Genomic DNA, 27024 nt, shown 5'->3' with positions numbered 1-27024 from the left:
GTTTCTTTGAGGGGAGTAAGGATTTGTTGGAAGTCCACTAAGGGAAGAGGTTTTGCAGTTCGCTCATACTACCAGATCTTGACAAAAAATATAGATCAGTCCTTCCCTTTGAAGATTGTTTTTGGAAGCCTAAGGTTCTCCCTAGAGAAGCTTTTTTTTTTTTTTTTTTTTTTTTTTTTTGGGTCTGGATTGCCATTTTGGGGAATATTTTGAAAATTAATAATCTTCGGAAATAGAAGATATGGATTTTATATTAGTGTTGTATGTGTAGAAGAAATGGGGAATTAGTACACTACCTTCTTATCCATTGTCCTCTCACTTCTGATTTGTGGCACATGGTGTTTATCTTGTTTGACATTCAATGGGTTTTGTCAAAGACTATGGTGGAGCTGCTAGCTTGTTGGCAAGGAAAGTTTGGGCGGCATCGGAATAGTGCTGTTTGGATGGTTGTCTCTCATTGTTTGATGTGGTGCATTTGGTGGGAGAGGAATACTTGGCATTTTGAGGATTCATAAAAAAAAAAAAAAAACAATTTCAGATCTTAAAATCTTCTTTTTAAGACTTTTTTGGACTGGGTAATAGTGTTAAGCTTTTGTTCTTTCTTTTCAGTTCATGGTTTTATGGACTATTGTATTTTATGTGCTTGAGTTGTATTTTGTCCCTGATGCATACTACTTGTATGCTCAAGTGACACTTCTCTTATTCTTTTTTTAATATATTTTTTTGTTACTTATCCAAAAAAGGAAAAAAAAAAAAAAAAAAAGAGTTACCTGTGATTTGCTCTTGATGCATGGTTGCATTAATTCATGCTGGATGTTCTGAATATAAATATTGAATTTGCAGATGCATTTTTTTGTTTGTACCAGCCTTATTTAGCATTTACCATTGTATTATAATTTATGAGTGTTGATAGGATATATGAACTTAAATTTTCAATATATTGAAAAGGAAATTAGAGTGAGAAGCCTTGATAAATCAACTAATAGGATATCACATCCTGCAAATTTACCTCCAAAAGTTACAGGGTTATAGGGTAAAACTTAAGTAATTAAAAAGATGCAGTATGTTAGCACGAGTGCAATATATTAGATTCTCTAATTAAATTCAAATAAATAATTGCATTCAATATAACTTTTCTTTAGAAAAAATGACATTGTTTGTGCTTTATTATAGTTAGCAACCATGTGTTTAACTTTTAATGTATAGCATCTAAAGAACTATACTTAAGTTTTGCCCAAAATTATATATAATTTCCAGTTGCAGCAGCCACTTGCAAGTTTGTTCCTGGCTCATATCTGTGAGCTTAATGTGCATCTTTCTATGCTTCTTGTAACTCTTTTTTTGTTTACTTACCCATGCAGAAGCTTTTGTATCTGAGTGACAAACACATTTCCAAGTTCAACAATACAGCATCTGGATAAGAATGACATTTTCACACAGTTGAAATTGGAGTGTGTTTCAATTAGCATCACTATCACCTAAAAAAATTAGGTGATCCATTAACATCAAGTGTGGTACCAAATTCCTGTGGAAGGCATGCAATGGATAATTGTGGTCCATGATTTGGAGTTAAGGACTCATGGATTGGAGGTCTTGGCCCAAGATCCCAAGAATGAACAATAATCTAGTAATGCAAACCATTTTTCACTTAAAAGTTCTGACAAAAAAAAAGGAAAAAAAAAATTAATAAGCTTTTAGGTATGTCCGGATTTGATAATTGTTTAGTTTCAAATTTTCAACAAGGAGTAATTGTCACTTGTTGTCAGGCCACAATACTTCAAAAAAATTTAGGGAACATCGCTGGGCTATGTCAATTTTTTCAATAGTAAAAGGAAAGCTACTTTGAATAATATTTAGTTACGATGGCCTACCAAACACATTGACTGACTCTAATGGTGACCAATGGATGTTGCAACTTCTAGTAATTAAAATCTAGATGCATAGAATTAAAAATTGTTACATATGCAAAATCATAGCCGTATACTATTGACCTCAAATCTCAATCAGTTTTACCTTTTTACTTGATGGCTCAACACAAATTATAACAATTTACCTTACCTCATGTAATGTTACTTCTTAAAATAAACTGTAAAACTCAACAAAAAAAAAAGTTTTTATTTAGTCTCAAAACTTTTTAAGGGTGAAACATGAATCCTCAACAAGTTATTCATGATCAATCATATTTATTTTTGCCTCAAGATGAATTAGTAGTAAATGTGGCAAAATTTTACGATGTCATCTACCTACTACAATCATATTATTATTATTGTTATTATTATCTTTTAACATTGATCGTGAATAAAATATATACACTAAGCACTAAATAGAGTGTAATGAATAAATGAAAGGTTTAAGAAAAAGGCAACAAAATAAAAGAAAAAAAACGTTTGCTTTCTATTTTATATAATGATTTTCAAAACAACTCATATCATATTAACTATTTTACACTAGATTTCATTAAAATATCAAATTTTCTTGATTTTTTTAGTTGTTTATATTTCTTCACACACAATAGCTACTATTTACTCTCTCCTTTTATTCTCAGAATATGTAAAGATAAGACATGTCATGAACTTGGCAGCGTGCACACGTTGCTGCCACGGGCATGGTCACATGCACACCATACGGCCTCATCCTGCTCCCGGCCAAATTGACACTAATGCGAGTGATAAGGTTAATAAAAAAAAACAAACATACAAACATTGCAATCCAGGTAGAGAATTTCCAAGATTCACCGAGATTTGTATCTTTGTACTGAGCAATCTTTTACTTGACAAAACGTGTACGAAAAAAGTGGGGGCGAGAGCGATGTGGCCACTCGTGAACTTTGCATTTCCTTATTTTGGTGGCAACATTTGAGTCTGATGTCTTTAGAGTAGTTTGTGTTGTGCAAGAAGAAATTAAGTTATGCATGCTTTTCTGTGGATGTGACCCTTAGTTGACACATTTATGGGTTTAGTTCATTTGTCAATTCAAAATTACTCTGGCTCTCATGGAAAACTACATCAATTTTAATGTCAATCGTGGACCCTAGTTTGTAACCTAGATGCTATGCAATTAGAAAAGTCATTTGTCTATGATAGTATTATTTAACAAAAAAGACAGATAAATTTGTAATTATTAATCAACCACATTGTAAGCAACAATTGGAGCAAATCGAGGAAATTTGGATATGTTTTTGTTTTGGGTTTCCAATCCATTGTCCCAATTTGTTTTTTACTTTTAGTAAAGATTTGAAAACATAAGAATCCCCACACACACCATCTTCCTCTCTTCTTTTCTCTCATTCTTCTTTCCTTTAGAGTTGTGTAGAAGGCTAGTCAAGTTAAAGAAAGATTGGACCCACTTAAATGTCGGATTAACAAGTGCCTTTAGACATTTGTTAATGGACTTTTTTTAATAAAAAAATGTATCACTTTTATAAACAAAATTTGGCCAAAAAAAAAATCAATTACTTTTTTTTCTCATAAATTTTTTTTCCCTAAAGCTTGTGCAATCTCTCTCTCAAATTATAACACAATGTTACAAGGAGAAATAGTTGCATGCCAAAAGCATTTGTAGAAGTTCAATACCATTATGGAAATTCAACATTTTCTTAGTATTAGAAAAAAAATGACATTGTTTCATTTTTTTTGCCCCTAAAATTATTATGTTTAGTTTGTTAAAATCACAATCAATCCATCAAATATATTACATTTTCCCTCACATAAAAGTGAGTTTTACTTATATTGGTCCCGCATGTAAAACCTACTTTTATATAATAATAATTAAAAAAAAGCATAAGTAATTTACTAAGTATATGGAACAATTTCTTTAAAATATTAATTTATTTTTTAGCAAGGTTTTAAGTCATTTTCAAGACAATAATTTATTTTTAAAAAGTGAAACCCATGTGATTTCATTTTGATAAGCAAGGTTTAAATGTTTAATAAGATGACCTTAAAAAAAGAAGTGAGTTTTTTTTTTTTTTTTTTAAAGATGTAATAAAGAGTTGTTACTAAAATTATTAATAAAAAAGAGAAATAATATATCCACAATATTTTCACAATATGTTTACAACAAATTTTAAGTGGCAGGTAGTTGTTATTATTGAGACAAAAAAATAATTTTAATGTTAGGTTAAAACTTGAATTAATAATACCTAACTATCTATAATTTATTGTGAAAATATTATAAAAATATTGTGAACTTATAAAAACCTTGAATTTTGGCATCATATAAAACGAAGTTTATTGGATAGAGCTCCCACATTAACACCATGAGATAAAGCGTTTATTTATTGGCATGACAAGCGTGTTCATGAATAGTTTTCATGACGCATATAGAAAAAGGAAGAGATGGGGACCTGCAATTTCTATTCTTTCTTTAAAGGCTACAAAAGTTGGATGCTTTAACAGTAATAACTTATACCTCATTGGTTTCTATTTTCTTCTGAGCAAGTAAAACAGTTTACACATTGAATTATTGGATTCTAAATCCATCTATCAAATCAATTCCAAAGCTTTATTTCACGACAACTTCATGTTAATGGAATTTCCTGCAAGTGTTTTTCTGGGTGCTTTACCATTTTGTCGTTTACTGTTTCTTTGCCTTCCTACTTTTTTTCACATTTCACAATCTGATCTACTGGCGAGGTTGGAGAAAAAGAAGCAAACTTTATATATATGGAAAATATTAACAAACACCGGCGTATTTGTTAAGGTTTTCTTTTTTATATTTTACTTAAAAAAAATTTTGTTATAAAAGGTAAAAAGAAATTGGCAAAAATTGAAAAATTGCAAAAAATTAAAAAAGTTATCTAAAAATTTACCTAAAGTATGTTATTAACGGGCACCTTAAGGTGCCCGTTAACACTATATATATATATATATAGTTGTGCAAAGAAAAAGTAAGAAGCACTTTAAGATCATGTGGTCCTCTCCCTCACGTGATAATGGTGGGCACTAGGCACTGCCAACCTAAAAATATTAAAAAGTTCTTGTTGGATGTTGCAGTTGCAGCTACTCATGAGATGAGTAATGAGTCTTATAGAAGGAACTGACTTATAATTATGAATCAATAAGTTTAGAGACAATTTATATTTACATTCAATGAAGTGGTGAGTCAATTGCGTACAGTTAGCTCAATTGGTAAAAATTTTTATCGTTGTGTGAGATTTAGAGTTCAAACCCAGTCTATATCAAAATCAATTAGTAATTTGACTTGATAATAAAGAGTAATTATTATAGATCAGAAGATGTCACAAGTTGAAATTCTATCATATTAAAAAAAAAAAAGTGGTGAACTATAAATGTTAAACAATAAAGTGATGTTAATAGTGAGTTCAAATGAGAATCAAAAATAATTTGACAACTCAACTATTGTGAAATTTGTTACGAACACATTATGTATGTAGCATTGGTCATTATAAATGGGTATATATAAGTTATATTGTGTGCATTTTTATTGGCTAATTTGCTTATTCGTGAAACGCAATTAAAGGTATAATTTTACTTAAAAAAAAAAAAAGAAATTAAAAAAAGTTATACATAAATACATGTCAACTAAGATTAAAAAAAAAAAAAAAAAACACAGACGCACACTCACAAATTGGTCAATATTAGAGGTACAACCCTTTTCATAATAATTTTCACAATCCGTTAAGATGATAAGGTTATAATTGAAGCAATATTTGGAATAATTGAATCAATATCTGTGAGTTCCAATTAACTTAACTTGTAAAGTCTCTGATGGTTGAATAAAAGATTTGAAATTCAATCCCTGCTTACACCAAAAACTGATTAGTGTTTTGATTTGATAATAAAGAGCTATCATCAGGAGCAGACGCCATAAATTAAAACTTTCTCTCAAAAAAAAAAATTTGAAACAATAATACTTTCACATGAATTCTCTATTAATACTATTTTTCTTATGTATCACTCTCAAAATAATACCTCAGAATTTATTTTTATTTTTTTGTCTCATTAGATTTATTGATAAATTATTAGAGTTACAACTCCTTTTATAATAATTTCCACATTAAGATGATAAGTTATAATTGAAACAATTTCACATGAGTTCTCTATTAATGCTATTTTTATTATGTATCAATAAGAGCAAAATGCCTCATAAATTATTTTTTTGTCTCATTAGAGTTATTGATAAATTATTTGAAGTAGAGCTCTTTTCATAATAATTTTCACAATACATTAAGATGATAAGTTATAATTGAAGTAATATCATTTACACGTAAATTTTCTATTAATACTATTTCTATTATGTATCAATCACAACATAATACCTCATAAATTTTTTTGTCTCATTAGATTTATTGATAAATTATTAGAGCTACAACTCTTTTCATAATAATTTTCACAATACTTTAAGATGATAAGTTATAATTGAAGCAATATCAATTTCACGTGAATTCTCTATTATACTATTTTTATTATATATCAATCTTAACATAATGCCTTAGAAATGATAAATATATATATTTTTGTCTCATTAGATTTATTGATAAATTATTTGTAAGCACCAACTTTCCAAGTGTCATCTTATCATAGGACTTCATTGAGAATATGATTGATATCCACCCAATTGGTCTCTTATTAAAAGTTGCTAGCAAGTCATAGATTATATTCTTCATGAAACCTACTGGCAAGATAATTTTTGTTCGGATTGGCTAATGATTCACATACCCTTTACGACTTTAGGCTAATTGAATATGCTTATCCTCCACAAAATTTTAATATGCTTTTATTTTATTTTATTGATGATCAACATTAGCCAAACCTCCTCTTTGTAAGTTTGTAACACACACAAATAGTTGAATTAAATAATGGTGACACAAAAGTCATGGATTCAATTTCAAAATAAAGAATAAGGGATTCAATTTTTATTATTCTAAAGATTATTGAACAGAGTAAAACCAATGGACCCTTCCCAATTTTCTATCAAACTGTACAAGTCATTATTATTATTATTTATTTATTTATTTATTTAATTTTGCAACTTTTGACCAAGTGAAAACCAAAGGTTCTTCAAAGGAAAAAGTGTTAAGACTTTGCCAAATTGCTAACCTTTTTTAATTGTGGATTAAGTAAATACCATTCGGATGCCACCTCTAATCTTTGTCTTGTATATGGATTGGTCATGTTCAAACTAAAAACTCTTTTAATTGATTGAATGGACTATACAGTAATTCCAAACTATTTCCACAGTCTCTCAAGGGTCTATTCCTTGATAAAGAACTTAAAAGGAAAAAAAAAAAAAAACCGGTCCAATTAATTCACTTGAGAACTTGATTGAATATATGGTATATTGGCAAATCGTAGAGGATAGGCTGTCAACATTTTAATTTTCTAATAAATTTGTATAAAGGTGTATGTACAAAAAAAAAAACAAAAAATTCAAATAGAAAAAATTGTACACAACTCTTTTTTTTTTTTTTTTGCCACAATTATAATGTGACGAATTGTGAGTGCTAAAAAAAAAATCTATATGAAAGCAATAAATAATCATTTCACAATCTACTATATCATACTCCAGTTTGTAACAAAATTTTTAATAAAAATAATAATCACAAATTATTTTACGATATTTTTATATGTGATAAATTTTCATTAGTTTTCATCTGAGCCATTATTAATATCATTTTTTTACTTACTAATAATTATATTACTCGTTTGTAATTTATAAAATAATACGTGATTTTAACATTTTCCAAAAAAAAAAAACTATGTTACTATCATGGATAATATCACAAGAAGAGGTATAAATGTCGGGTAGGCGCAGACAATGACATGGACGGCTGAGATTGCATCGCGGTAGATTAGCTTTTAATAGTACCTGTTGAGGTAATTAAGACGTCCAAGTAACTACCAATAGCTAAAGGATACTGATTGATGCCAAGTGGACGGCAAGATTTAGTATGCGTAAGTTTTCAATATGACAAGTTTCCCCGTGTTATTGGTTGGTTATGGATTTCTAGCTTGACATATGCAATATTACTTAAAAAAGATATTTCATTTTGATAAAAAAATTTGATACTATCATTTTGATAATCAAGAATTAGTTTTTTTAGGTGTATCGAATAAGTGGGTTTACGATAACAATGTTACATTGTTTATTTAGTGTTTGAGAATATCTTATTAGCTTCTTATTAAAAAAAAATTGTTAAAAATGTGTTAAAATATGCTTGTACTTAAAAAAAAAAAAAATTTAAAAATATGTATATAAAAAGTAAAAAGTTGAATTATAATATATACCCAAACACACACTTAATCTAAATGTTTTTATCCGAAGATAAGATACTTTACTAAAACATGTATGATGATTCTCTATTAAAATAGGTCCCCTCTTAGTCCATCATTATATATATAATGAGCTGATTGCATCACCATGCACAACAATGCTCATTTTTTATTGTGGGACCTAGCTCTCTAGAAACTTGCAGGTTGAGGTCAAACATGTGTAACTTTTATGCAAACTAGTTAGTGATATGTGGAGGAAATAAGGAAATATATTACTTCTCTTATAATGGCTATTGTAGTTTTATTCTATCATATATTTTATGGTATGTGCACAAGACATCTATATGATACATATGTTGTAAGTAGTGCTACGATGTGAATACTATTAACTTTACTTTTTATAGAGAAAAAAGAGCACACAAAATACATATTGCACTTATTTGATCCATTCTTATCACAAATAACGGTTGCCACTCCACTTTTTCACATTGGCCCTATATCCCTTATAAAAATATTGAAGACAAATTATATTTTAAATCCCATAGTTTATGGTTGATTTTAAATTAAATTTCATACTCTTAAAAGTTTCAAATTTAACATTGTGTATAGTTTTGAAACCCAGACCGTTTAATGAATTGAGAAAGGAAGAAGTTCAAGATTTTTAAGGTTGGACCGAGATCCAATCGAGGTCAAACCTGTTTTTTGGAAAAACACAGTTCGTATCTCATACAAAATATACGCAGCGGAAAATTAACAGATCTACTTCATTCGCAATTGATAACATGCACTATGTAAATTTCATAATTTAAGAATAAAAGAGCGTACCTTGATGTGGTGAATTTCAAAACAAAGATCAGAAGCACTTGGGAACACTTTTAATCTTCACTTCAATTCCACTAATGCCCAAGAAGTGTGGTCTCTTAATCAGTTCAAGGGAGAATAAGAGAGTCTTTTTCTCATACATACACACAATTTCACAATAGTGTCACTCACCAAAATTATGTATGTTTCTCCCTTTGTATCTAATTGATTATCTAATTGGGCTGTCCTTTTGGACCTTTCCAATTGGGCTTTAGTATATGACTTGGAGTGGGACAAAAAAGGACCCATAAGACACTAGCTCCAATGGGCCTTGGGCTTTTCTGTCAACTCTTGACAAGTCCAAAATTACCATTAATTATATTTAATACCATTATATAAATATAGTTGCACTCTAGGCCTTATTTATAAATTATATCACAAAACTTTATTATATATGCAACCCCTTCATAAAATATTCGTAGTAATACAAAGTCATGAATGTAGATTGCCATTTTGTAAATTACTACATCTTAATTCCTTAAGTACTCAGTTTAATCCTTTTAATGTTATTCATCATATGTTTATGAAATCCAATTCCATAAATATATACTTTAGTAAGTCATTTCTAAAATGGTTAGGCCTAACACTCTGAATAACTAAACCCATTAAGCTTATCTCAAGGGAATATTTTATATCTCCGTTAAGAGACTATGAATTCCATCGTGAGAATATATGTTCCATCAACACTAAATGTGGTTGCCCAACATACTCAGATTTTGATCGTGACTTTAGATCTCACTCTTGATATATCAAAACAACCTACATTTCATGATCAAGTTCATTATTTTCTCAGGATTAAGAGTTCATGTAAATACAAGTCGTGAGCTTTATTATTCATTTGACAGTCGTTAGGATAATAAAAAATCTCACAGCGGTCCAGTTCAATATGTTTTAATTCTTAAAACATATCAACATACCAACTAGAAATCTTAATTTCCATGATCAAGATATATTATAGTTTTGGCAGATGAAATGCCCAATTTCATCACCGAATATGAATTAAAATTCTGAGTTTACAAAGAACTTGTGATTTATATCTTCTGTGACTTTTCACATAAATCACATACTATGCATCTCATGGATTATATGATAATGTCTCAATATTCATGTTACCATTATTTTAAAATAATAATAAAACAATTTTATTAATTACAACATTAAGTCATACATAGCATCATACAATAGGATTTAAGGGCACACATCCTAACAAAACCGTGATGTGTTATTTAATTTTTTATTATATTGGATACTTAAATTGGTTTATATTTATTAATTTTTCATTCCTAACCAACGAGATGTGCATGACCCAATGGTTTGCATATTGGAGATGTTATTTCACTTGTTGTGAGCAAGTAAGTTCTGCCAGCAGCATATTTTCATCAAGAACTGATTCCCCAGTTAACTCGGTTGGTTCGGTCCGAGTTTAAAAACAATGACCTTGTGTTTTAAAAAATGCTTTATTCAAGCCATACACCAATTTATGATGAAGCCACTAATGTAAAATGCTTAAGCAGAATATTGCCATGTGATTATATGAATACATATGTCTATTATCTATGAACATTATTTCACCCTAAGCCACATAATGTTGTTTTGTTTAAGCATTTTTCATCAATGATGTAGTGGGTCCTTATTGTAGCTTAATTGACTTTTCTACTATAGATTTATTTATTGAAGGAAGCTCTATTGAAGACTAAGATAGCTAGATCCTGCATTGAAGTTTCTTCACTAGAATGTAAACGAGTTTGGCACCTACACGCATGGAGTCAGGTACCGGACTTGTATTCTTGACTTTGATGGAGATGAAGTTCTTCTAAGCTCTGGCATCACATAAGTCTAGCATTGAGAAAGAACAATACCATAATGGGTGATGGTAAGCACTCCGAAGCTCAAGTTAGTTCCATTCACAAGCAATGGAGAGAGAGAGAGAGAGTCTCCTTCACTGAAATATTTTCTCTTCTTAGATAGAGAATTTTGTGGTTGTAAGTGAATAGAGAATGTGTAGAGTTACTGTTAGTAGGAACCCCCTCCCTGAATGACAACACATGTAATTGGTATGGGGGTTGAATTGTTATGTGTCTTAAAGTTCAGGGACTAGTTTCTTATTTTTGAAAGAGTGAGGTGTAAATTTAAAATCACCTCTAATTATATGGTTTCAAATTTTTATTATATATACTTTTTTTAGATGATTAAATTTATGGACTATGCAAATATATAGAGGGAATTGTTATAGATTTTTTTATTGATTAAATTTTAACTTGGCTCAACTTGTCTCATTTCCAAACTAGATTCTAAAGTGCAAAATTTTCATATTCAAAAGAAAGATCCTGTTGCTCCGTTACCATCCCAATATTTCACTCCATTTGTTTCGATAGAAAACTTTATGTAAATATAGTTTTCTATATTTTTCAGTATTTGTTAACATAAGAAAAAGTTAGTCAAAGAAAAATTATTTTTAGTTAATACAAAAGACATGACTTATTTTTAGAGATTTTTTTTACAAAATTTTTTTTTTGAAACACAACTTTATTTCATAGCAAGCTAAATAAAAGAAGTTATGAGATTATTTTTTTAAAATAAAACATACAAAAATAAGATAATTTTATAGAAAATACTTTAAAGTCAAAAGAAATAGAGCGAAATTATAGGAACAAAATACATACCAACAAAACCTACAACACAACAACAAGGTAATACCATAGTCCACAATAGTAGTAAAAAAAAAAATCTCTCTCAATGTACAAGAGTCTCACTCAAACACACAAAAAAAAAAAAAAAAAACTCAAACGATACCCCGCGTCAACCGTGCTTTTGAATTTTCTCACTTTTTCTTTCTCTCTCTCTCTCTCTCTCACTCACTTACTCACTTTCTTTCTTGCCCTTTTCCCTTTCAAAGAAGAGAGTGTAAACAAAAGAAAAAAGAAAAAGAAAAAGAGGAAAAAAAAAAAAGAAAAAAAAGAAAGAAAGAGAGAAGAAGAAACCAAAGAAAGCGGTTTTGATGTATTTATAACACAAACAAGCTGCTGGTTTTTCTTCTCTCTCTGACTCTCTCTCTCTCTCTCTCTCTTACGACTCACGAGTCACTACTACTCTCTACTCTTCTCTCTCTCTTTCTCTGTTTTCTTCGAAATGCCGCGTCTCTAATATTTTATTATAAACAAAAAAGTAAAAGTAGTTTGGTCTAAATACAAAAACCCTAGCTCATTCCTCAATTTTTCTCAGACACAACACAGTTTCTCGGACTTCGTGCTTGCTCGGAGATTTCGCTCTTCGCTCCGAGATCGGTCTGTCGCTTTTTTCCACATTCTTGTTTTCTTTTCTTTGCGATTCAAGCTTTGTTTTGTTTTGTTTTTTTTTGGGATTTCGTTAATTTTTGATTTTTTTTTTATAATAAAAAAATGGTGGGTTTTACAATTTGTGTGAGGGATTTTAATTTTTCCGATGAATATTTTGTGGAATCGCAATAACTGTTCTTTGAATTTGCATTACCAATTTTTTTTTTAAATTTTAATTTTTGTTTTGTTTTTCAACAGGGAGTTTGGAAAATCATATGCTTAATGTTTGATTTTATTTTTATGTTGTATTTTTAAATATGCTATATGAATTGTGTGTGAGGTTCTCTTTTGTTTATGTATTTTTATTTTTAATTTATGAATGAATTTTGAGTCATGTGTGAGCTATTGAATCAGATGGGTACTTTTTTTTTTTTTTGACAAAGGGTTTAGCAGTTTTTTTTGCATTGAGAATTGCTTTAGGAATAGTTGGATTTGCATGCATGTTGTTCTTGTTCATGCCTGTAATCTATGGTTGTGGATGAGGTCTATAGCTCAAATTGGTACTTTGTTTTCCTTGTAGAGCAAGGTAAGACCTGGGCTCAGATACTAAAGGGTGCGTGTGTAACTAATTTTTTTTTTTTTTAAAGCTACAAGTTATGGTACATTACGTATTTAACAAGCTGTTTATGCTTCACTTTTAGTAGTTTGTTAATTATGGTATATTAAAGTTAGATGGGTTGGGTTAGACAAATTGCAATTGATGGTTTTTAGGGTTTCTTTGAAAGTCCAGGTATTTTTTTTTTTATGAAATGGGGTCATGCCCATGTGGTCTCTAGCTAGTTTTGTATGGTTCTAGTGTTCTAATTTTAACTTTTCAACAAAAATGCGCGCGCACACACACACACACATACTGATATTCCCAGTTTTGGCTTATTTTTGTGTTTTGCTCTGTTATCTGCTCTTGTCATTACTTTGCATATTGGGTTGATATTGAGGAGTGGTTTTCACATTTCATATGTTTTAGTTTTTAAATTTTTATCTATTTGTTTCAATTTTCAGGTTGTACAGCCCTTCCTGAAACTTGGTCTGTGCGGTACTTGTTTCGTGTCATCTTCTTTAAGTTTCTGTAAAGTTTTCAGTTCAATTATGGCTGGTGACTCTTTGATGACTACTAATGGCAATGGAAACGGACTGCCTGATCCACGGAGGACTTACCAAGTGGTTGTGGCTGCAACCCGAGATATGGGTATTGGTAAGGATGGAAAACTGCCCTGGAATTTACCTTCTGACCTCAAAATTTTCAAGGAAATCACTGTGAAAACATCAGATCCTGGGAAAAAGAATGCGGTTCTAATGGGTAGGAAAACATGGGAGAGTATCCCTGTTGAGAAACGGCCTCTACCTGGTCGCCTTAATGTTGTTCTGACTCGCTCTGGGAGTTTTGACATTGCAACTGCAGAAAATGTTTTAATATGCGGAAGTGTTGCTTCTGCTTTGGAGTTGTTAGCTGCTGCGCCTTACTGTCTGTCAATTGAAAAAGTGTTTGTTATCGGAGGTGGCGAGATACTGAGGTGTGCTTTTGTTGTTCATTCCAGTACTGAGGAGCTCTTGTTTCTTTCTCTCTATTTATATTGGCAATCTTTATATACAGGGAAACTATCAATGCACCTGGATGTGATGCTATCCACATTTCAGAAATTGAGACAAGCATTGAATGTGACACATTCATGCCTGCGATTGATTACTCTGTATTTCAGCCATGGTACTCATCCTTTCCTGTGGTGGAAAATAACATACGACATTCCTTCACAACTTATGTTCGCGTTAGGAGTTCTGCAGTTGAATCCCTTAGTCAAAATGGTGATCTGAACTTTGATAATGGGTCAGAGACTGGTAAGTTTGAGGTAGAGAAATTCCCTTTCCTGCCCAAGACAATCTTTGAGAGACATGAGGAGTACCTGTATCTTAGATTGGTTCAAGAAATCATCTCAGATGGAAATCCTAAGGATGACAGGACAGGGACTGGTACTTGGTCAAAGTTTGGCTCCCAGGTATGGTCTCCAATTATTACGCTATACTTGTTTTGCTTCTATTCAACTCTCTCGTGTTTACATACTGATGCCATTTGTTGCGTGTTCTCTCTGTTGTATTTCCACAGATGCGGTTCAATCTGCGCAGAACTTTCCCACTTCTTACTACCAAGGCATGTATCTTTCTTGTTCAGCCAAAAAAAAAGTTTATCCTATTTGTGTGTCTTATTGTATGTATTTCCTTTTCTCTGTCCAGCAATTTTGAATTGGTGGCTATGTTATTTTATTAAAAAAGGAATATCTCTTATTCATCTTGATATATAGGTTGACACATGTTATCATTTGGTTAATAGAAAGTATTTTGGCGAGGTGTTGTTGAAGAACTTCTATGGTTTATCAGTGGTTCGACGAATGCAAAGGTAATAATATCTTGAACATTTTGAGTCATATGCGCTTCATCATTCTTGTTCCTGACCATAATTCAAAATGGGACTGGAGGGAACTTCTCAGTTTCACACTTATGCTTCACTCATTTGGTCATTTTTGTTTTTCTGCATGAATTGTGTATTTGTTTAAAAATTCATAGTGGTTTTTATTTTTTTTTATAATAATTTTTGACACTTTCAGTAGAAACATGGCTTGTAAAGAAGTGTCGAATTTTGTAAATCCTGGCTTGTAAAGAAACATGTTGAAGTTCCTCGCATGTGCGATCTATTCACCTCGTTTAATTATTCCTGTGTATTGGACCAAGTGTGTGGCCGCTAGTTTGTAAAGAGCAAGGTTTACATCATAAAAAAAGTCACTTGTTTTTGTTTTCTCTAAGTGGTGCTTGTGCAAAAAGAGCATGTTTAGTTGCATGAATGGTAGACGCATACACCTAAAGAAATGAATTATAACCTTAAAATATATTGAGTATGCTTAGTTCTCTTTTGGAATGATGTTGAGGTTCTGGTTCTAATATTTTCTTATTTTCTTTGATGTCTGGTTGGTCTTTCATGACAGCTGTAATGAGTTCATCTTGACATACAGTCCTGTGCTTCTAATTTCAATGGAAAACCATATGATTTCATTTACCTGAAGTGTGCATAATGCTACATTGAAACTTCTCATCGAATGAGATCATGGTGAAATGAAATTCATTCTTGGGGGTTGGTTTCATGACAGGTCCTTCAGGAAAAAGGCATTCGTATATGGGATGGAAATGCTTCCAGAGATTACCTTGATAGGCAAGTATTGAACTGTCATATCAATAATGACATTTACACTCATTCTCATGTATCTGGGGTACTCTGGCTATTTTGAATGACTTCTGCTTTTCTTGTGGTTTTAAATTTTATCTTATTTGCCTTTTTCAGTATCGGTTTGACAGACAGGGAGGAGGGTGACTTAGGACCCATATATGGGTTCCAGTGGAGACATTTTGGTGCTAGGTTGGGAGGACTCTGCTTTTTCTAAATTTAGATTATGTATTAGTCTAAGAGAATTTAGTTTAAACTTTTTATCCATCTGTCTTGCATTCTTCAGGTATACTGATATGCATGCTGACTACTCTGGCCAAGGATTTGATCAATTGTTTGATGTTATTCACAAGATTAAAAATAATCCTGATGACCGACGGATAATACTCTCAGCATGGAATCCTTCTGATCTCAAATTGATGGCTCTTCCACCTTGCCACATGTTTGCACAGGTTTGTCTTGAAGCAGCATGTCAACTTTTTCCTTAATAATTTCTTTTTGTTTTTGAGTTCAGCCTTCTTTTTCTCTTTGCAGTTTTATGTGGCCAATGGTGAGTTATCATGTCAAATGTATCAGCGCTCTGCTGACATGGGCCTTGGTGTGCCATTCAACATCGCATCTTATTCTCTCCTGACATGCATGATTGCTCATGTTTGTGGTATGCATTTTTACAACAATTGGGAATTAGTATTTAAATGTGTGGATGTCTCTAGAATGATAAATATTTATATATTTGTGTGACATCATCTGATGCGCATGAAAAATGGTAAATGTTAAATAATGATGTGCTTCTGAGAATCAATTTGTAGATGACTAAACTACTTAATGAGAACATTCAATTTTATGGTTCGCCATTCACTGCCAAGGCGACCACAATAGGATCTATTTTCTTATCTCCACTATTTCTTAATTAGTGGAATAATTTGATGAATTTTAGTCAACTTAATACTGCGATTTTTAATTGCCATATCTTGTACAGATCTTGTTCCAGGTGATTTCATCCATGTTATTGGGGATGCTCATGTTTATCGCACTCATATCCGGCCCCTACAGGAGCAGCTTCAGAAACTCCCTAAGCCTTTTCCAGTAAGAATAATAATGTTAAACTAAGACTATGTTAGACTTGATTTTTAACTTGTTTGAAAATATATTACTGGTTGGGAGAGGTTAAAATTTCCTCTACTCTTATCCAATTTTCATATAATTTGTATCATTCATCTTCATATTTCACCCTTATTTCTATTGCAGATTTTGAAGATAAATCCTGAGAAGAAGAATATAGATTCTTTTGTGGCAGCTGATTTCAAACTTGTAGGTTATGATCCTCACCAGAAGATAGAAATGAAAATGGCGGTTTAGACATCTTGTATAGGTTCTCACTAAAAAAGCATAGAGAAAAGTACCTCCTTCAGGCAATGTTAGCACCTAGTTTTTGAGGCAAGTATATGATTCCACTGATTTATTTCCTGTCTCATATTTGGTTCACTTATCAACATGGAAATTATATGGCATGTTTTAAGTGATCTCTATCAATTTTTGCGTTGATGGTTCACTTACCAAATTTATGGCATGTTGCCACAAAGTTGCTATGAGGATTTTTTCATCACCTAATTGGTCCCTATTGTGGTTTGTTATAATCTTAGTGTGGTTGGGGGCTTAAGGTTTTGGAAAAATAATAGCTCTCTTCATGACGCATCATGTTTAATGCTGACCAATGCTAGCAAATGCATCTTATTAGTTTTGCAGATCTTTGTGAACGTAATTTCTACAATTTTTTTGTTGTTGTATGACAATGAGACGATTGATAGCTTGTTTCTATGATGTTTCAGGAACACCTGTTGGAGGTTTATGTTGCTATTGAGTTCTATACAAATAAAGAACTACTAGTATATTATACTTAAAATTAGGAACTGCAGTAAGAGAGAATCCTTTAGTTCCAGTGTTTGGTGGATCTAAGGTGATTTAGTTTATCAGTAGCTTCTTACATTTCATGTTCATTTCTCCATTTTACAAGGAGCTATCACTTTCTTAACAGCTGCATATACTCTGCTACCATGGTTGAAAGTAGCTGGTATCTTGATATTGTTGTTGAAAATAGAATTTGGATCTTGAATTCTCTTGGACTGGTTTATTTGGTGTATTATTTTTATAAAAACAGTTGCTTGCACTTACTTAAAAGTTTGGTAGACTGATGATTTGGAAGTGTGATTTGATGATCAATCATCAATTTCGGCAATGCAGTGCGGTATTGTAGATTGTGATGTTCCCTTGATATATATATATATATATATATATATATTTTTTTTTTTTGTGAAAGGTGTTCCCTTGATATTATTGTTGTAATTTTTCTGGGTTTAAATGCAAGAATGGGCTATACAGAATGGTTTACAGCATGATCATGTCCATAAAAATAATGGAATTAGCCTAGCTTCACCGGTTACTGATTTTAAGCCTTCTTTTTGTTAAAATTTAAAAGACTGTTGAGCTCCTCTTTGGGCACCTTTAGGAATTCGGACTTTGTGATGGTTAGCGGTTTAGCATTTGTTGGCTGATTTTTCAAATTTTTTTTATAATAATTTATTAGTTATAAGTTACAACAATTGGAGAGGAAGAAGGATTTAAACCCTGTTTCTCGGTAGATAATGCTACTGAATTATAAGACTTTTTGATGATAACTTAATGTAATTTTAATAACATAACTATCAAAAGCAATATTTCATAATGATTTATTCTATCAAAACTTATTTTATCAAATTCAAAATGCAAGGACAATGAAGTTACCAAATGGATCTTAATTCCTAATCTAATTACCGTGAATATGGAATAATTACTCTTAATTTTCTGTGAAAAGAAAGAGGAAGTACTGAACAATCACTCTGTTTGGCAAATGGTCTAAACCAGCAATGTGTTTATGGGATGGTAGGAGAGAATATCATGCAAGAAAGAAATGTATGGACGAGATTGGCATAAATCTTTCGTTCACAAGCCATGTACAAACAAGGTGCTCATGTATGTGTGCCAGATATATTCCCTATGTGCTAGTTATATTTCATGACATGCCCTGCAGGTTTGCAACCATATAATGAATTTTAAGAAGGGTTATATGATTAGCTTTTTTTTTTTTTTTTTTTTTTGTTTATTTAATATTTCACTGTTTAGTCAATTTGGTTCAGCTTTATGTTTTTGAGCATTTTGAAAAAGTTGCTTTTATAAGTGCGTTCTGCAATTGCAGCTTGAAGGGTGCAATGCAAAAACGCGTAAAATCACAATGGCGTGGCCAAATGCCAAATATGTGTTTACAAAACACTATCGTATTTTTTTTTCGCCAAAAAACAAAACCAAACCGGCACTTAATAACTTTTAATAATACTTATATTTTGCCAAACTCACTATTGGATTATATGATCTCTGCTTGTGAATTATTAGGATAAAAATGGTTCAAAATCTCTCTCTCTCTCTCTCTCTCTCTCTCTCTCATTTTTACTAAACAAATGAATTTTGAATTTGATGGTCCAGTGATTCTTCAACATTAGTTGGTTTGGACTTCTACTTACTTTCACCCAAGCTTGGTCATGGATAGATCACCAAGATTCAAGTCCATAAGCAGTGATAATTGTAGTATGAAGACATGCTTTTACTACAGTTTTGATGGGTTCCTTTAGAATTTTTGCATTTAACTTTATTTTTTCTAAAATTTTAGTTGGTTGTCTAGTTTGCAAAACCATTGAGCAAACTAGCATCTCAATTTTCTAAAACTCGAGTTTTAAGATAGAACTTGAGTTTTTAAGACTTGAGTTGCAAGTGGTAGCATCTGATATGGAAAAAAAAAAAAAAAATCCACATGGAACTCGAGTTTTTAATATTTGAGTTCCACCTTTTCTTTTCCCAGTAGTCTGTTAGTGTGGAACTCGAGTTTTTAAGACTTGAGTTCCATCATTTTCTTTCAAATCAGACTGTTCGCCTTCGTTATTTTCTTCTTCTTCTTCCTCTGTTCTTTCTCATCTGCTTCTACACTTCATTCCAGATCACTCCATCTGTTTTTCATATTGTTTTGCTTTTTTGAATTTGCTTCTCTAGATTCTTCCTCTGCTTCTCTAGATCTTTGTTTTGCTTCTCCAAATTCTTCCTTCGATTCTAGCTTTCGATTTGGTTCTTCTTCATCTCCACTTGCAGATACTTCTATAGAACTCAAGTTCCATGTGGATATATTGCTCCAACTCAGCACTAAAACTTGTGTCTTTGAAACTCGAGTTTGTCACCGAACTCGAGCTTCACAGACTTGAGATGTTAGTTTCCAGTTTTGTTTCCACCGCATGCTAACTTATTATATTGACTCCCACAATTATGGTAGTTGGAAAATTACCTTGGTTCCTTTAACCAAGCCATTGCCTAGGAGTCGCTGGCTCATTCTTCAATAAGCATGCAATCAAGGGCTCAGGCTCCTCTACCTACTTGGGAACTTACAGCTTCATGTTCTATTTCACTCCCAGTGGGGGTTCTTTTCACCATTCCCTCACAATATTACTTCACTATCAATCACCCAAGAGTATTTAGGCACATATGATGAACGTATGAAGAACATGTAATTGGTGCAGTTGGAAAAATATTGATCTATTAAGTCAAGAGTCTTGTGGCTCATTAGCATTGCCTAATCCTCTCCATGTGAACAACTTGGGTTTGAATCCCCTGAATTCCCCTCACTTGTAAATTAAAAAAAAAAAAAATCTACCCAAAATAATGAGTGATAACATGTAAAAGAGTTATAGTTGATGTAACTTGAACTCAATCATATATATTATAAAATGTATATATGGTCTATCAACACACACATACATAGAAGCACATACCAAATTATCTCCTCATTATCTATGTAGCTTTTTTGTTTTTAATATTTGGCACCTTCATTACGATTGCAACACATCACATAATCCTTATTATGTGTTTGCCTTTCTCAGCCTCCGTTGTCCCATTTCCACCTTTGCCCTCTACCTCTTCTGTACCTTCTGCTTTACTAGCTTTAGTTTCATCACTTTCTCTCTTTTTCCCTTCAAGAAACTCAATTAAGCCTCTTAGTGCAATTTCAGGTTCCTCATTTTTCAGTAAATGCTCAGCTACCTCTGCTGGAGTTACCTTTGTTGTCTCTATCAACATCTCAATATCTGAGAACAGTGAGTGCTCTGTAATTCCAAGGTAATTTGATGCTAGCATTTTGAATCCACATGGTGTGCAATAGGACATGTGGATGTGTACATCCATACGACCAGGACGCAACAAAGCTGGGTCCAGCCGATCTTTATGATTGGTTGTGAACACTATTATCCGCTCATCCCCACAACTTGACCATAAGCCATCTATGAAATTAAGCAACCCTGACAAAGTCACCTAAACAGAAGAAAATATATGATCAAATTATTGATAGGCAGTTATTCTTGGAAGAAAGGTACCAGCAGCCATCATCATGCATTAAATAGTATGAAGATTCTTACCACTTGACACAATTACCTTTGAAATTAAAGATTTGGCACATAAACACACACACAGAAAGACAAGATTGCTCGCAATGCTCCCATGAAATTGAATGGGGGAAACTTAAAAACCAAGGTTGATATATGAACCTCCAGAATAATATTTCTTTTCCTTGGTTGAATCTATAAGACTAGTGAAGCCCACTAATCACATTATATGATAGCATCAAGCCATTGAGGGTTACTACCCTCATATTCTAGGTGGTAGTGGAACTGGTGCTCTCATTGTTTCCTCCTCAGTGGTGCCACTCCATGACAGCCTAAACTCAATGCCTGCTACCTAATGGGCTGAGGTGTACGCCTATATTTCAATTTGAAACTTAAAAAGTGATAAACTACCAATTGCCCCAAAGATTAAGCTTTTAAACCACCTTCTTTCATACCATGATAAATCACCAATTTCCCCAAGAGCTTAAACTATTAGGAAATAGTAAATTCAATCATTTAACTAGTATTCTAACAAAAATGATTTGATCATCCCACTTTTCTGGCAAGATATGCACACCCATGAGGTTGTTTGATTGACTAGTCCTGGCCATAATGGAGAAAATACACACACACCCTCCAATGTTCAAAGCTACTCCAGAATTAGAGGCAGTTTAAACCAAAGATTTTCTTAGCTGATTTGGTAATTGATGCATTTCACAGACCGCAGATCTACCAGGCCTTTAGGAAATATAATTCCACAATCAGAATATAGAAACCCATATGCCTTTTCTGACAGTGAATTGAATTTTAAGAGTTTAATTAATTAGTACCCCTTAAGCCTTTTGTGACACTGAATGGAATTCTATGATGTTAGTATTTCCCAAGATTATAAAATCCCAAATCAGGTGTTAAAGAACATTTGCAAAGAACTGTGCTTCTATTGTACACAGCTTCAAAAAGGTATTTAGGACAGAAAGAGTACTCCAGCTGTCCAGTAAATACATAAACACTAATATTCTTTCCATGACAGACATCTTTTCTATTCATCTCCAAAACGTCTACCGCCACCAAAATGATTGCAACCTCTCAAACTCAAAATAATATTTACCATAAGTAAAGCATACATCTAGCAACTACTTAGCACAAGGAGTATCTATTAACATAATTTTTTTATTATTCAATAGTTACTATGGGGGTTTGAATCTTGGATATCTCAAATGAAAACACTAGGAGGTGCTAGTTAAGCTACACAGCTCTTGGCAAGTATATATTAACATAATGCAACAACAACCAAGTCTTTAATCCCAAAATTTTGAGGTCGGCTATGAATTTTCAACAGACTAGTCAAGGTTTGCCTCATGTAATCTTTTATGTCATTCTATTTTGTTTGAAGTCATACCATCAAACATAAAATTGAACATAAACAATCATATACCATCAGCAAGGCATCAGAGAAAATCATTAAAAACAGAAATGATTACAAAGAGCAATAACCTCACCTGCGTTCCCTGTTGATGAGATGGAAAAGGATTCATAACCCTGGCCTTTTCAAGCCTATCCTGCAATTCAATAGAGCAATCAATATCCTCCACCACAAGTATAGACCGGTTTGCTGTCGAGATCAACAGGTTCCTCAGGTCAGAATTACGCCTAACTTCAGTCAACTCCAAGTCATAGATATCAAAATTAAGGTAATTCGCCATAGCAGCAATCAAACTAGATTTCCCAGTACCAGGTGGTCCAAACAACAAGTACCCACGTTTCCAAGCCTTCCCAACTTTCCTGTAAAACTCTTTCCTCTTCACAAACCTCTCAAGATCCTCCATTATCATCTCCTTCACATTCACATCCGTAGCCAAAGTGTCAAAAGTCGCAGGATGATCAAGATTCACAGACTGCCACCTCTCCACTCTATGCCCTCTCATTCTATCACCACCCAAAGTGAAAAGTTTTAATGTCTTTCTCTCTTCTTTCACTTCCTTAGACTTTTCTAACACATGGGTCAAGTAGTTTTGGAACACCATGTCTTTGTGTTTCTTGTGGAAGCTTAACTCCATGTAACGAACCTCGTTCATGAGAACTGAATTATAAGGACCCGAGTCAGGTCTAGTTAACCACTTCGACTGTACTTGCTTTGACACCAACTTCCATTTCAGTTGGACACCATTGAATGTGTCAACTATTTCTTCGTTTCTTTCCATGGTGACAGAGATTTTGGTCTCTTTGACAGGCATGGAGACCCTGAAACGTTTAGTGTTGGGAGAGATAGTGGGTTTAAGATAAAGCTGTGCAGCTTTGAAGAGTTGATTGTAGCTAAGACCATCGAACTCATCGATGACAAGGGTGAGTTGGGAAGAGAGTGAGGAGAAGAAAGTGCGGAGTTTGAGGTATACGTAGTTTCGGAGCTCATGTGGGAGGTAGTCACGTGCGAGGGATCGGAGGAGCATGGCAGTGGCGGCGGCGGAGGCCACGGCGGAGATCATTGTCTTGGTGGAAGGGACTTGGAGGTTTTGGGTTTGGGGGAACATGGTTTTTGGCTGGAAAGATTGGATCTTTGAGGGGTTTTGGGAAATGGGGTTTATGGGTTTTGGTGGCTTTGTAGCAGAGAATTCAGATTGGGGAAGAAATGTTGCGATGGTGGTGACTTGTTTGGTTTGGTTCTTTTTTTTTTTTAATTTGTTTTTCTTGGCATGTAAGGTTTTGACTTTGGACCAATCAGTAGCATGCTGCATGAGGTCTGAGTGTGGGGCCCAGAGAAAAATGGCCAAATTGACTTGTTAATATTGACTTAGAAATGACTAACAATTTGTGTGGAAAAAAAATATTAGGTATTTATGAAGTTCGGGAAAGCACAAACTTTAGGAAGTTTCGTATAAGGCTCACCCCTCGTGTGAAAGTCTTCCCACTTAATATTTTGTCGATATTGAGTGAGAAAATGGATACAATGATTTTCTAACAGGTAATTTTGCATTTTTTTGTTTTGTTTTGTTTTTGGTTCTTAGAAAGGTTAGAATGGTTGATTTTGCATATTGGTGCATAATAAAATGAAATTAGTGATTTGTTGATATGAGACATTATAATTGATGCATGATAAAAAGATACAAGTGATTTAATATGATATTTTAGTGAATTAAAATTAGTAACTTTTTATTATTATTATAAATAATTCGATAGTTACAATATTAAGAGAAATAAGATCTCAATTTGGTTCTCTTAATAAAGGAAAATAAACTTTATGTCATTAACAAAGGTTTTGGTGTAAAACCAATAATTTAGTTACAAGGATTTGTAAGTTTTGTCAAAAGCCTAGGTGAAGGAAAGAGTTCTGCAAGGCTTCAACCTCATTTGCTTGACACATTAGAGGAAAGGTAGCATAGGGCTTAGTTTTGGCAATTCTTCAACCCAAACTCATGTATATAGTTTTTTTTTTTTTTGGATAAATAGATAATGGGGAAGGGGGATGTGGAGTTCAAACCACATACATGAAGTATAACAAATGATTGGTTTTGGAAAAAAAAAAATTGGGTGTTTGCATTCATAATTTATTCATTTATTTTTTAAGTGTATAAACAGTTTCACCTTTTAGGACTATTTTATTTCTAATTGATTTCATTTATGCTATTTAATTTGATAGAATTACAAATAAGTTAGTCTAGATCATGAGGTCTAGAGTTAATTTTATATTTTGGTAATCAAATATTTCATATTCCATGTGACCCCAGAGCTAGGGGTTCAACCAAACACATCTTCAGCTAAAGTGTTATTAGCATTGATATACCCATTTTAGCATATTCAATGGTAGTCCTTTTAGGATTCAAGAGAAATTATTCATTCCTATGGGAAGAGTCCTCCACCTTCTCACAATAAATGTGAACCTTTGTGTAGGTCCTATGTTAAGACCCACACTCATGTGAGGGGAGGGAAGACTCCTTCTGTAAGAGTCAATAATTTCACACAATGCAATGGTGACAATCTTGACAAATTGGGTTCTTCCAAAAATTATGAACATAATGTCAAGCTCCATAAAAAGTAAGAGTGTAGAATTGGGAAAGTAACAAATGACCTACTTTAATTGGTTTTAATGTTTTATTTTATTTAGCTTCCTTATTAGTCTGTTAGTTTTTTATTTTTTAAGAAACAAATACACTCACACACACAAAGGAGAGGAAAAAGGGTTCTAACATAAAGACACACCACAAACTTTTTATTTGAATTTAAAATTAGAATTAGAATTTTAGTGTTTCAGTTTCTCTTATTGCTATATTCCTAGTTTGGTTAGAATTCTATGGTAGTTGCGGTTTTTTTCTATGTAAAATACATAATTTGTATCATCTCTTTCTATGGTATGTGGTGTTTTATTACTAGGACAACAAACATTTTTATTACAATTTTGTCATAACTGTGATATGGTAGACTGTGAAATGGTGGAGAAAAAATAGTGGGTTCATGTAAAAGTAATAGACACATTCACAATTTGTCACGTTAGATACATGAACCAAGAGGTGACAACCAAACACATGTTGAACATAAGTGTTAGTGTTGATGGTCTTATTTTGATGCATTTAACAGTAATATGGCGACAACCTTGGAAGTTTGGGGTCATCAACAATATGGTGTCAATTTTGTACATATCAAAATTGGACCCAAACTAGACTTGATTTTTATCACTTGTAACAAAAACAATCTATTGAGGTACAAATTTTCGGGCTCTAATCTCTTTAGTCCACTCACTAAAATACCCATACAAGCCCACAAACTATTTTGGGCCTACACGAAACATACTTCTCACATATTACCCAAATATTTTCCCATATTGTTACCCATATTGAGCTCCCACAAATATTTCCCATATCAGTATTCTGGGTCCTCTCACAAATATTACATATTATATCCCACATATTACCCAACTTGGGCTCTCACACAAATGCTTATCATACCACTGCCAAAATTGGGCCACAAAATTATACCATCTCTACAAAAAGCCCAAACTTATTTACCTTGTGGGCAAAATCCAAAAAGCCCAACAAAACTTTCTTTACAAAGCCCGTTGCTACACGGCACTCTAAAGCTCGTTGCCATATGACACCCCTAATACCCATTGCTACATGGCACCTTAAAGCCCATTGTTACACGGCACCTTTAAAGCCCATTGCTACACGGTACTCTTACTAAGTTTGTTGCTAGACGGCAAAATTTTTACAAAATCTCAAACTATTTACAAAAGCCCAAATACTATTCTGACACCTATTTACAAAAGCCCAATATTATTTTGGCACCTACTTACAAAAGCCCAAATACTTTTTTGACACCTATTTACAAAAACCCAAAATTATTTTGGCAACTATTTAAAAAAGCCCAAATAATTTTTTGGCAACTATTTACAAAAGCCCAATAATATTTTGGCAACTTTTACAAAAAGCCCAAACTATTTTATAAAAAAAAAAAACCCAAAACTATTGGGCAAACAATTATTCTATTAAAGCCCAAATATCATTTGGCAAAAACAGTTACATTATACTCAAAGCCCAAAATTATTCCTTGGCAAAAACATATTTTCATTTACTAAAATCCCTAACTCATAGGAAGCATAAACTATTTATGATATATTACTCATCTTTCAAAACTACCCCTTTTACAAAATTTATGGGAACTATACTCATTTTTTCCATAAGAAACTCTAACTATAAAAGCCCATGTATGTTACTCATGACAAAACTATTCATTTTGTAGGGATGAACAAGCCCAAAGAAGCCCAACAACAAGGCCCAGCCGAGACAACCCAGCCCATGTGCTAATCCCAACCACCAAGGTTCACTTGAGTGACTAAAGTGGTTAGACTAACCACTAGTCGAGTTTCAGCACAACTAAGTTGATAGTTGGGGTCCATTACCATCATGTTTAGCTTGTCAAATCAGATCAGAAGAGGACACATG

General features: G+C 32.6%; 2 protein-coding genes across 2 annotated transcripts; one reads left to right on the top strand and one right to left on the bottom strand.

Annotated features, from left to right (window-relative positions):
- The first annotated feature begins 11999 nt into the window (after positions 1-11999).
- On the top strand, positions 12000-17816 carry LOC142642912 (bifunctional dihydrofolate reductase-thymidylate synthase-like). Its single transcript, XM_075817358.1, has 12 exons — positions 12000-12379; positions 13430-13941; positions 14022-14421; positions 14529-14573; positions 14754-14819; positions 15565-15626; positions 15756-15830; positions 15925-16090; positions 16173-16296; positions 16618-16724; positions 16887-17075; positions 17468-17816. The coding sequence occupies exons 2-11, from the start codon at positions 13517-13519 to the stop codon at positions 16995-16997; spliced, it is 1581 nt and encodes a 526-aa protein (XP_075673473.1). The 5' UTR covers positions 12000-12379; positions 13430-13516; the 3' UTR covers positions 16998-17075; positions 17468-17816.
- Positions 17817-20404: 2588 nt separating this feature from the next.
- Positions 20405-23763, bottom strand: LOC142642913 (AAA-ATPase At3g50940-like). The gene is made up of 2 exons (XM_075817359.1): positions 22591-23763; positions 20405-21020 (listed from the first exon to the last, which is right to left on the bottom strand). Exons 1-2 carry the CDS (start codon positions 23617-23619, stop codon positions 20559-20561), a joined length of 1491 nt encoding a protein of 496 aa, XP_075673474.1. The 5' UTR covers positions 23620-23763; the 3' UTR covers positions 20405-20558.
- Between the last annotated feature and the right edge of the window lie 3261 nt (positions 23764-27024).

The sequence above is a fragment of the Castanea sativa genome, chromosome 7 (genome assembly GCF_040712315.1).
Source record: "Castanea sativa cultivar Marrone di Chiusa Pesio chromosome 7, ASM4071231v1".
NCBI classification, from domain to species: domain Eukaryota; kingdom Viridiplantae; phylum Streptophyta; class Magnoliopsida; order Fagales; family Fagaceae; genus Castanea; species Castanea sativa.
Note: the sequence above shows the minus strand (reverse complement) of the source record. Positions and strands in the feature narration are given on the sequence as shown.

Bases quoted from the DNA above. Each gene is read 5' to 3' on its own strand.
- LOC142642912 (XM_075817358.1), top strand. From the start codon at position 13,517: ATGGCTGGTGACTCTTTGATGACTACTAATGGCAATGGAAACGGACTG. The intron at 14,574-14,753 runs GCATGTATCTTT...TTTGGTTAATAG, and splicing joins TCCCACTTCTTACTACCAAG to AAAGTATTTTGGCGAGGTGT. The intron at 14,820-15,564 runs GTAATAATATCT...GTTTCATGACAG, and splicing joins GTGGTTCGACGAATGCAAAG to GTCCTTCAGGAAAAAGGCAT.
- LOC142642913 (XM_075817359.1), bottom strand. From the start codon at position 23,619: ATGTTCCCCCAAACCCAAAACCTCCAAGTCCCTTCCACCAAGACAATG. The intron at 21,021-22,590 runs GTGAGGTTATTG...TCTTCTGTTTAG, and splicing joins CTCATCAACAGGGAACGCAG to GTGACTTTGTCAGGGTTGCT.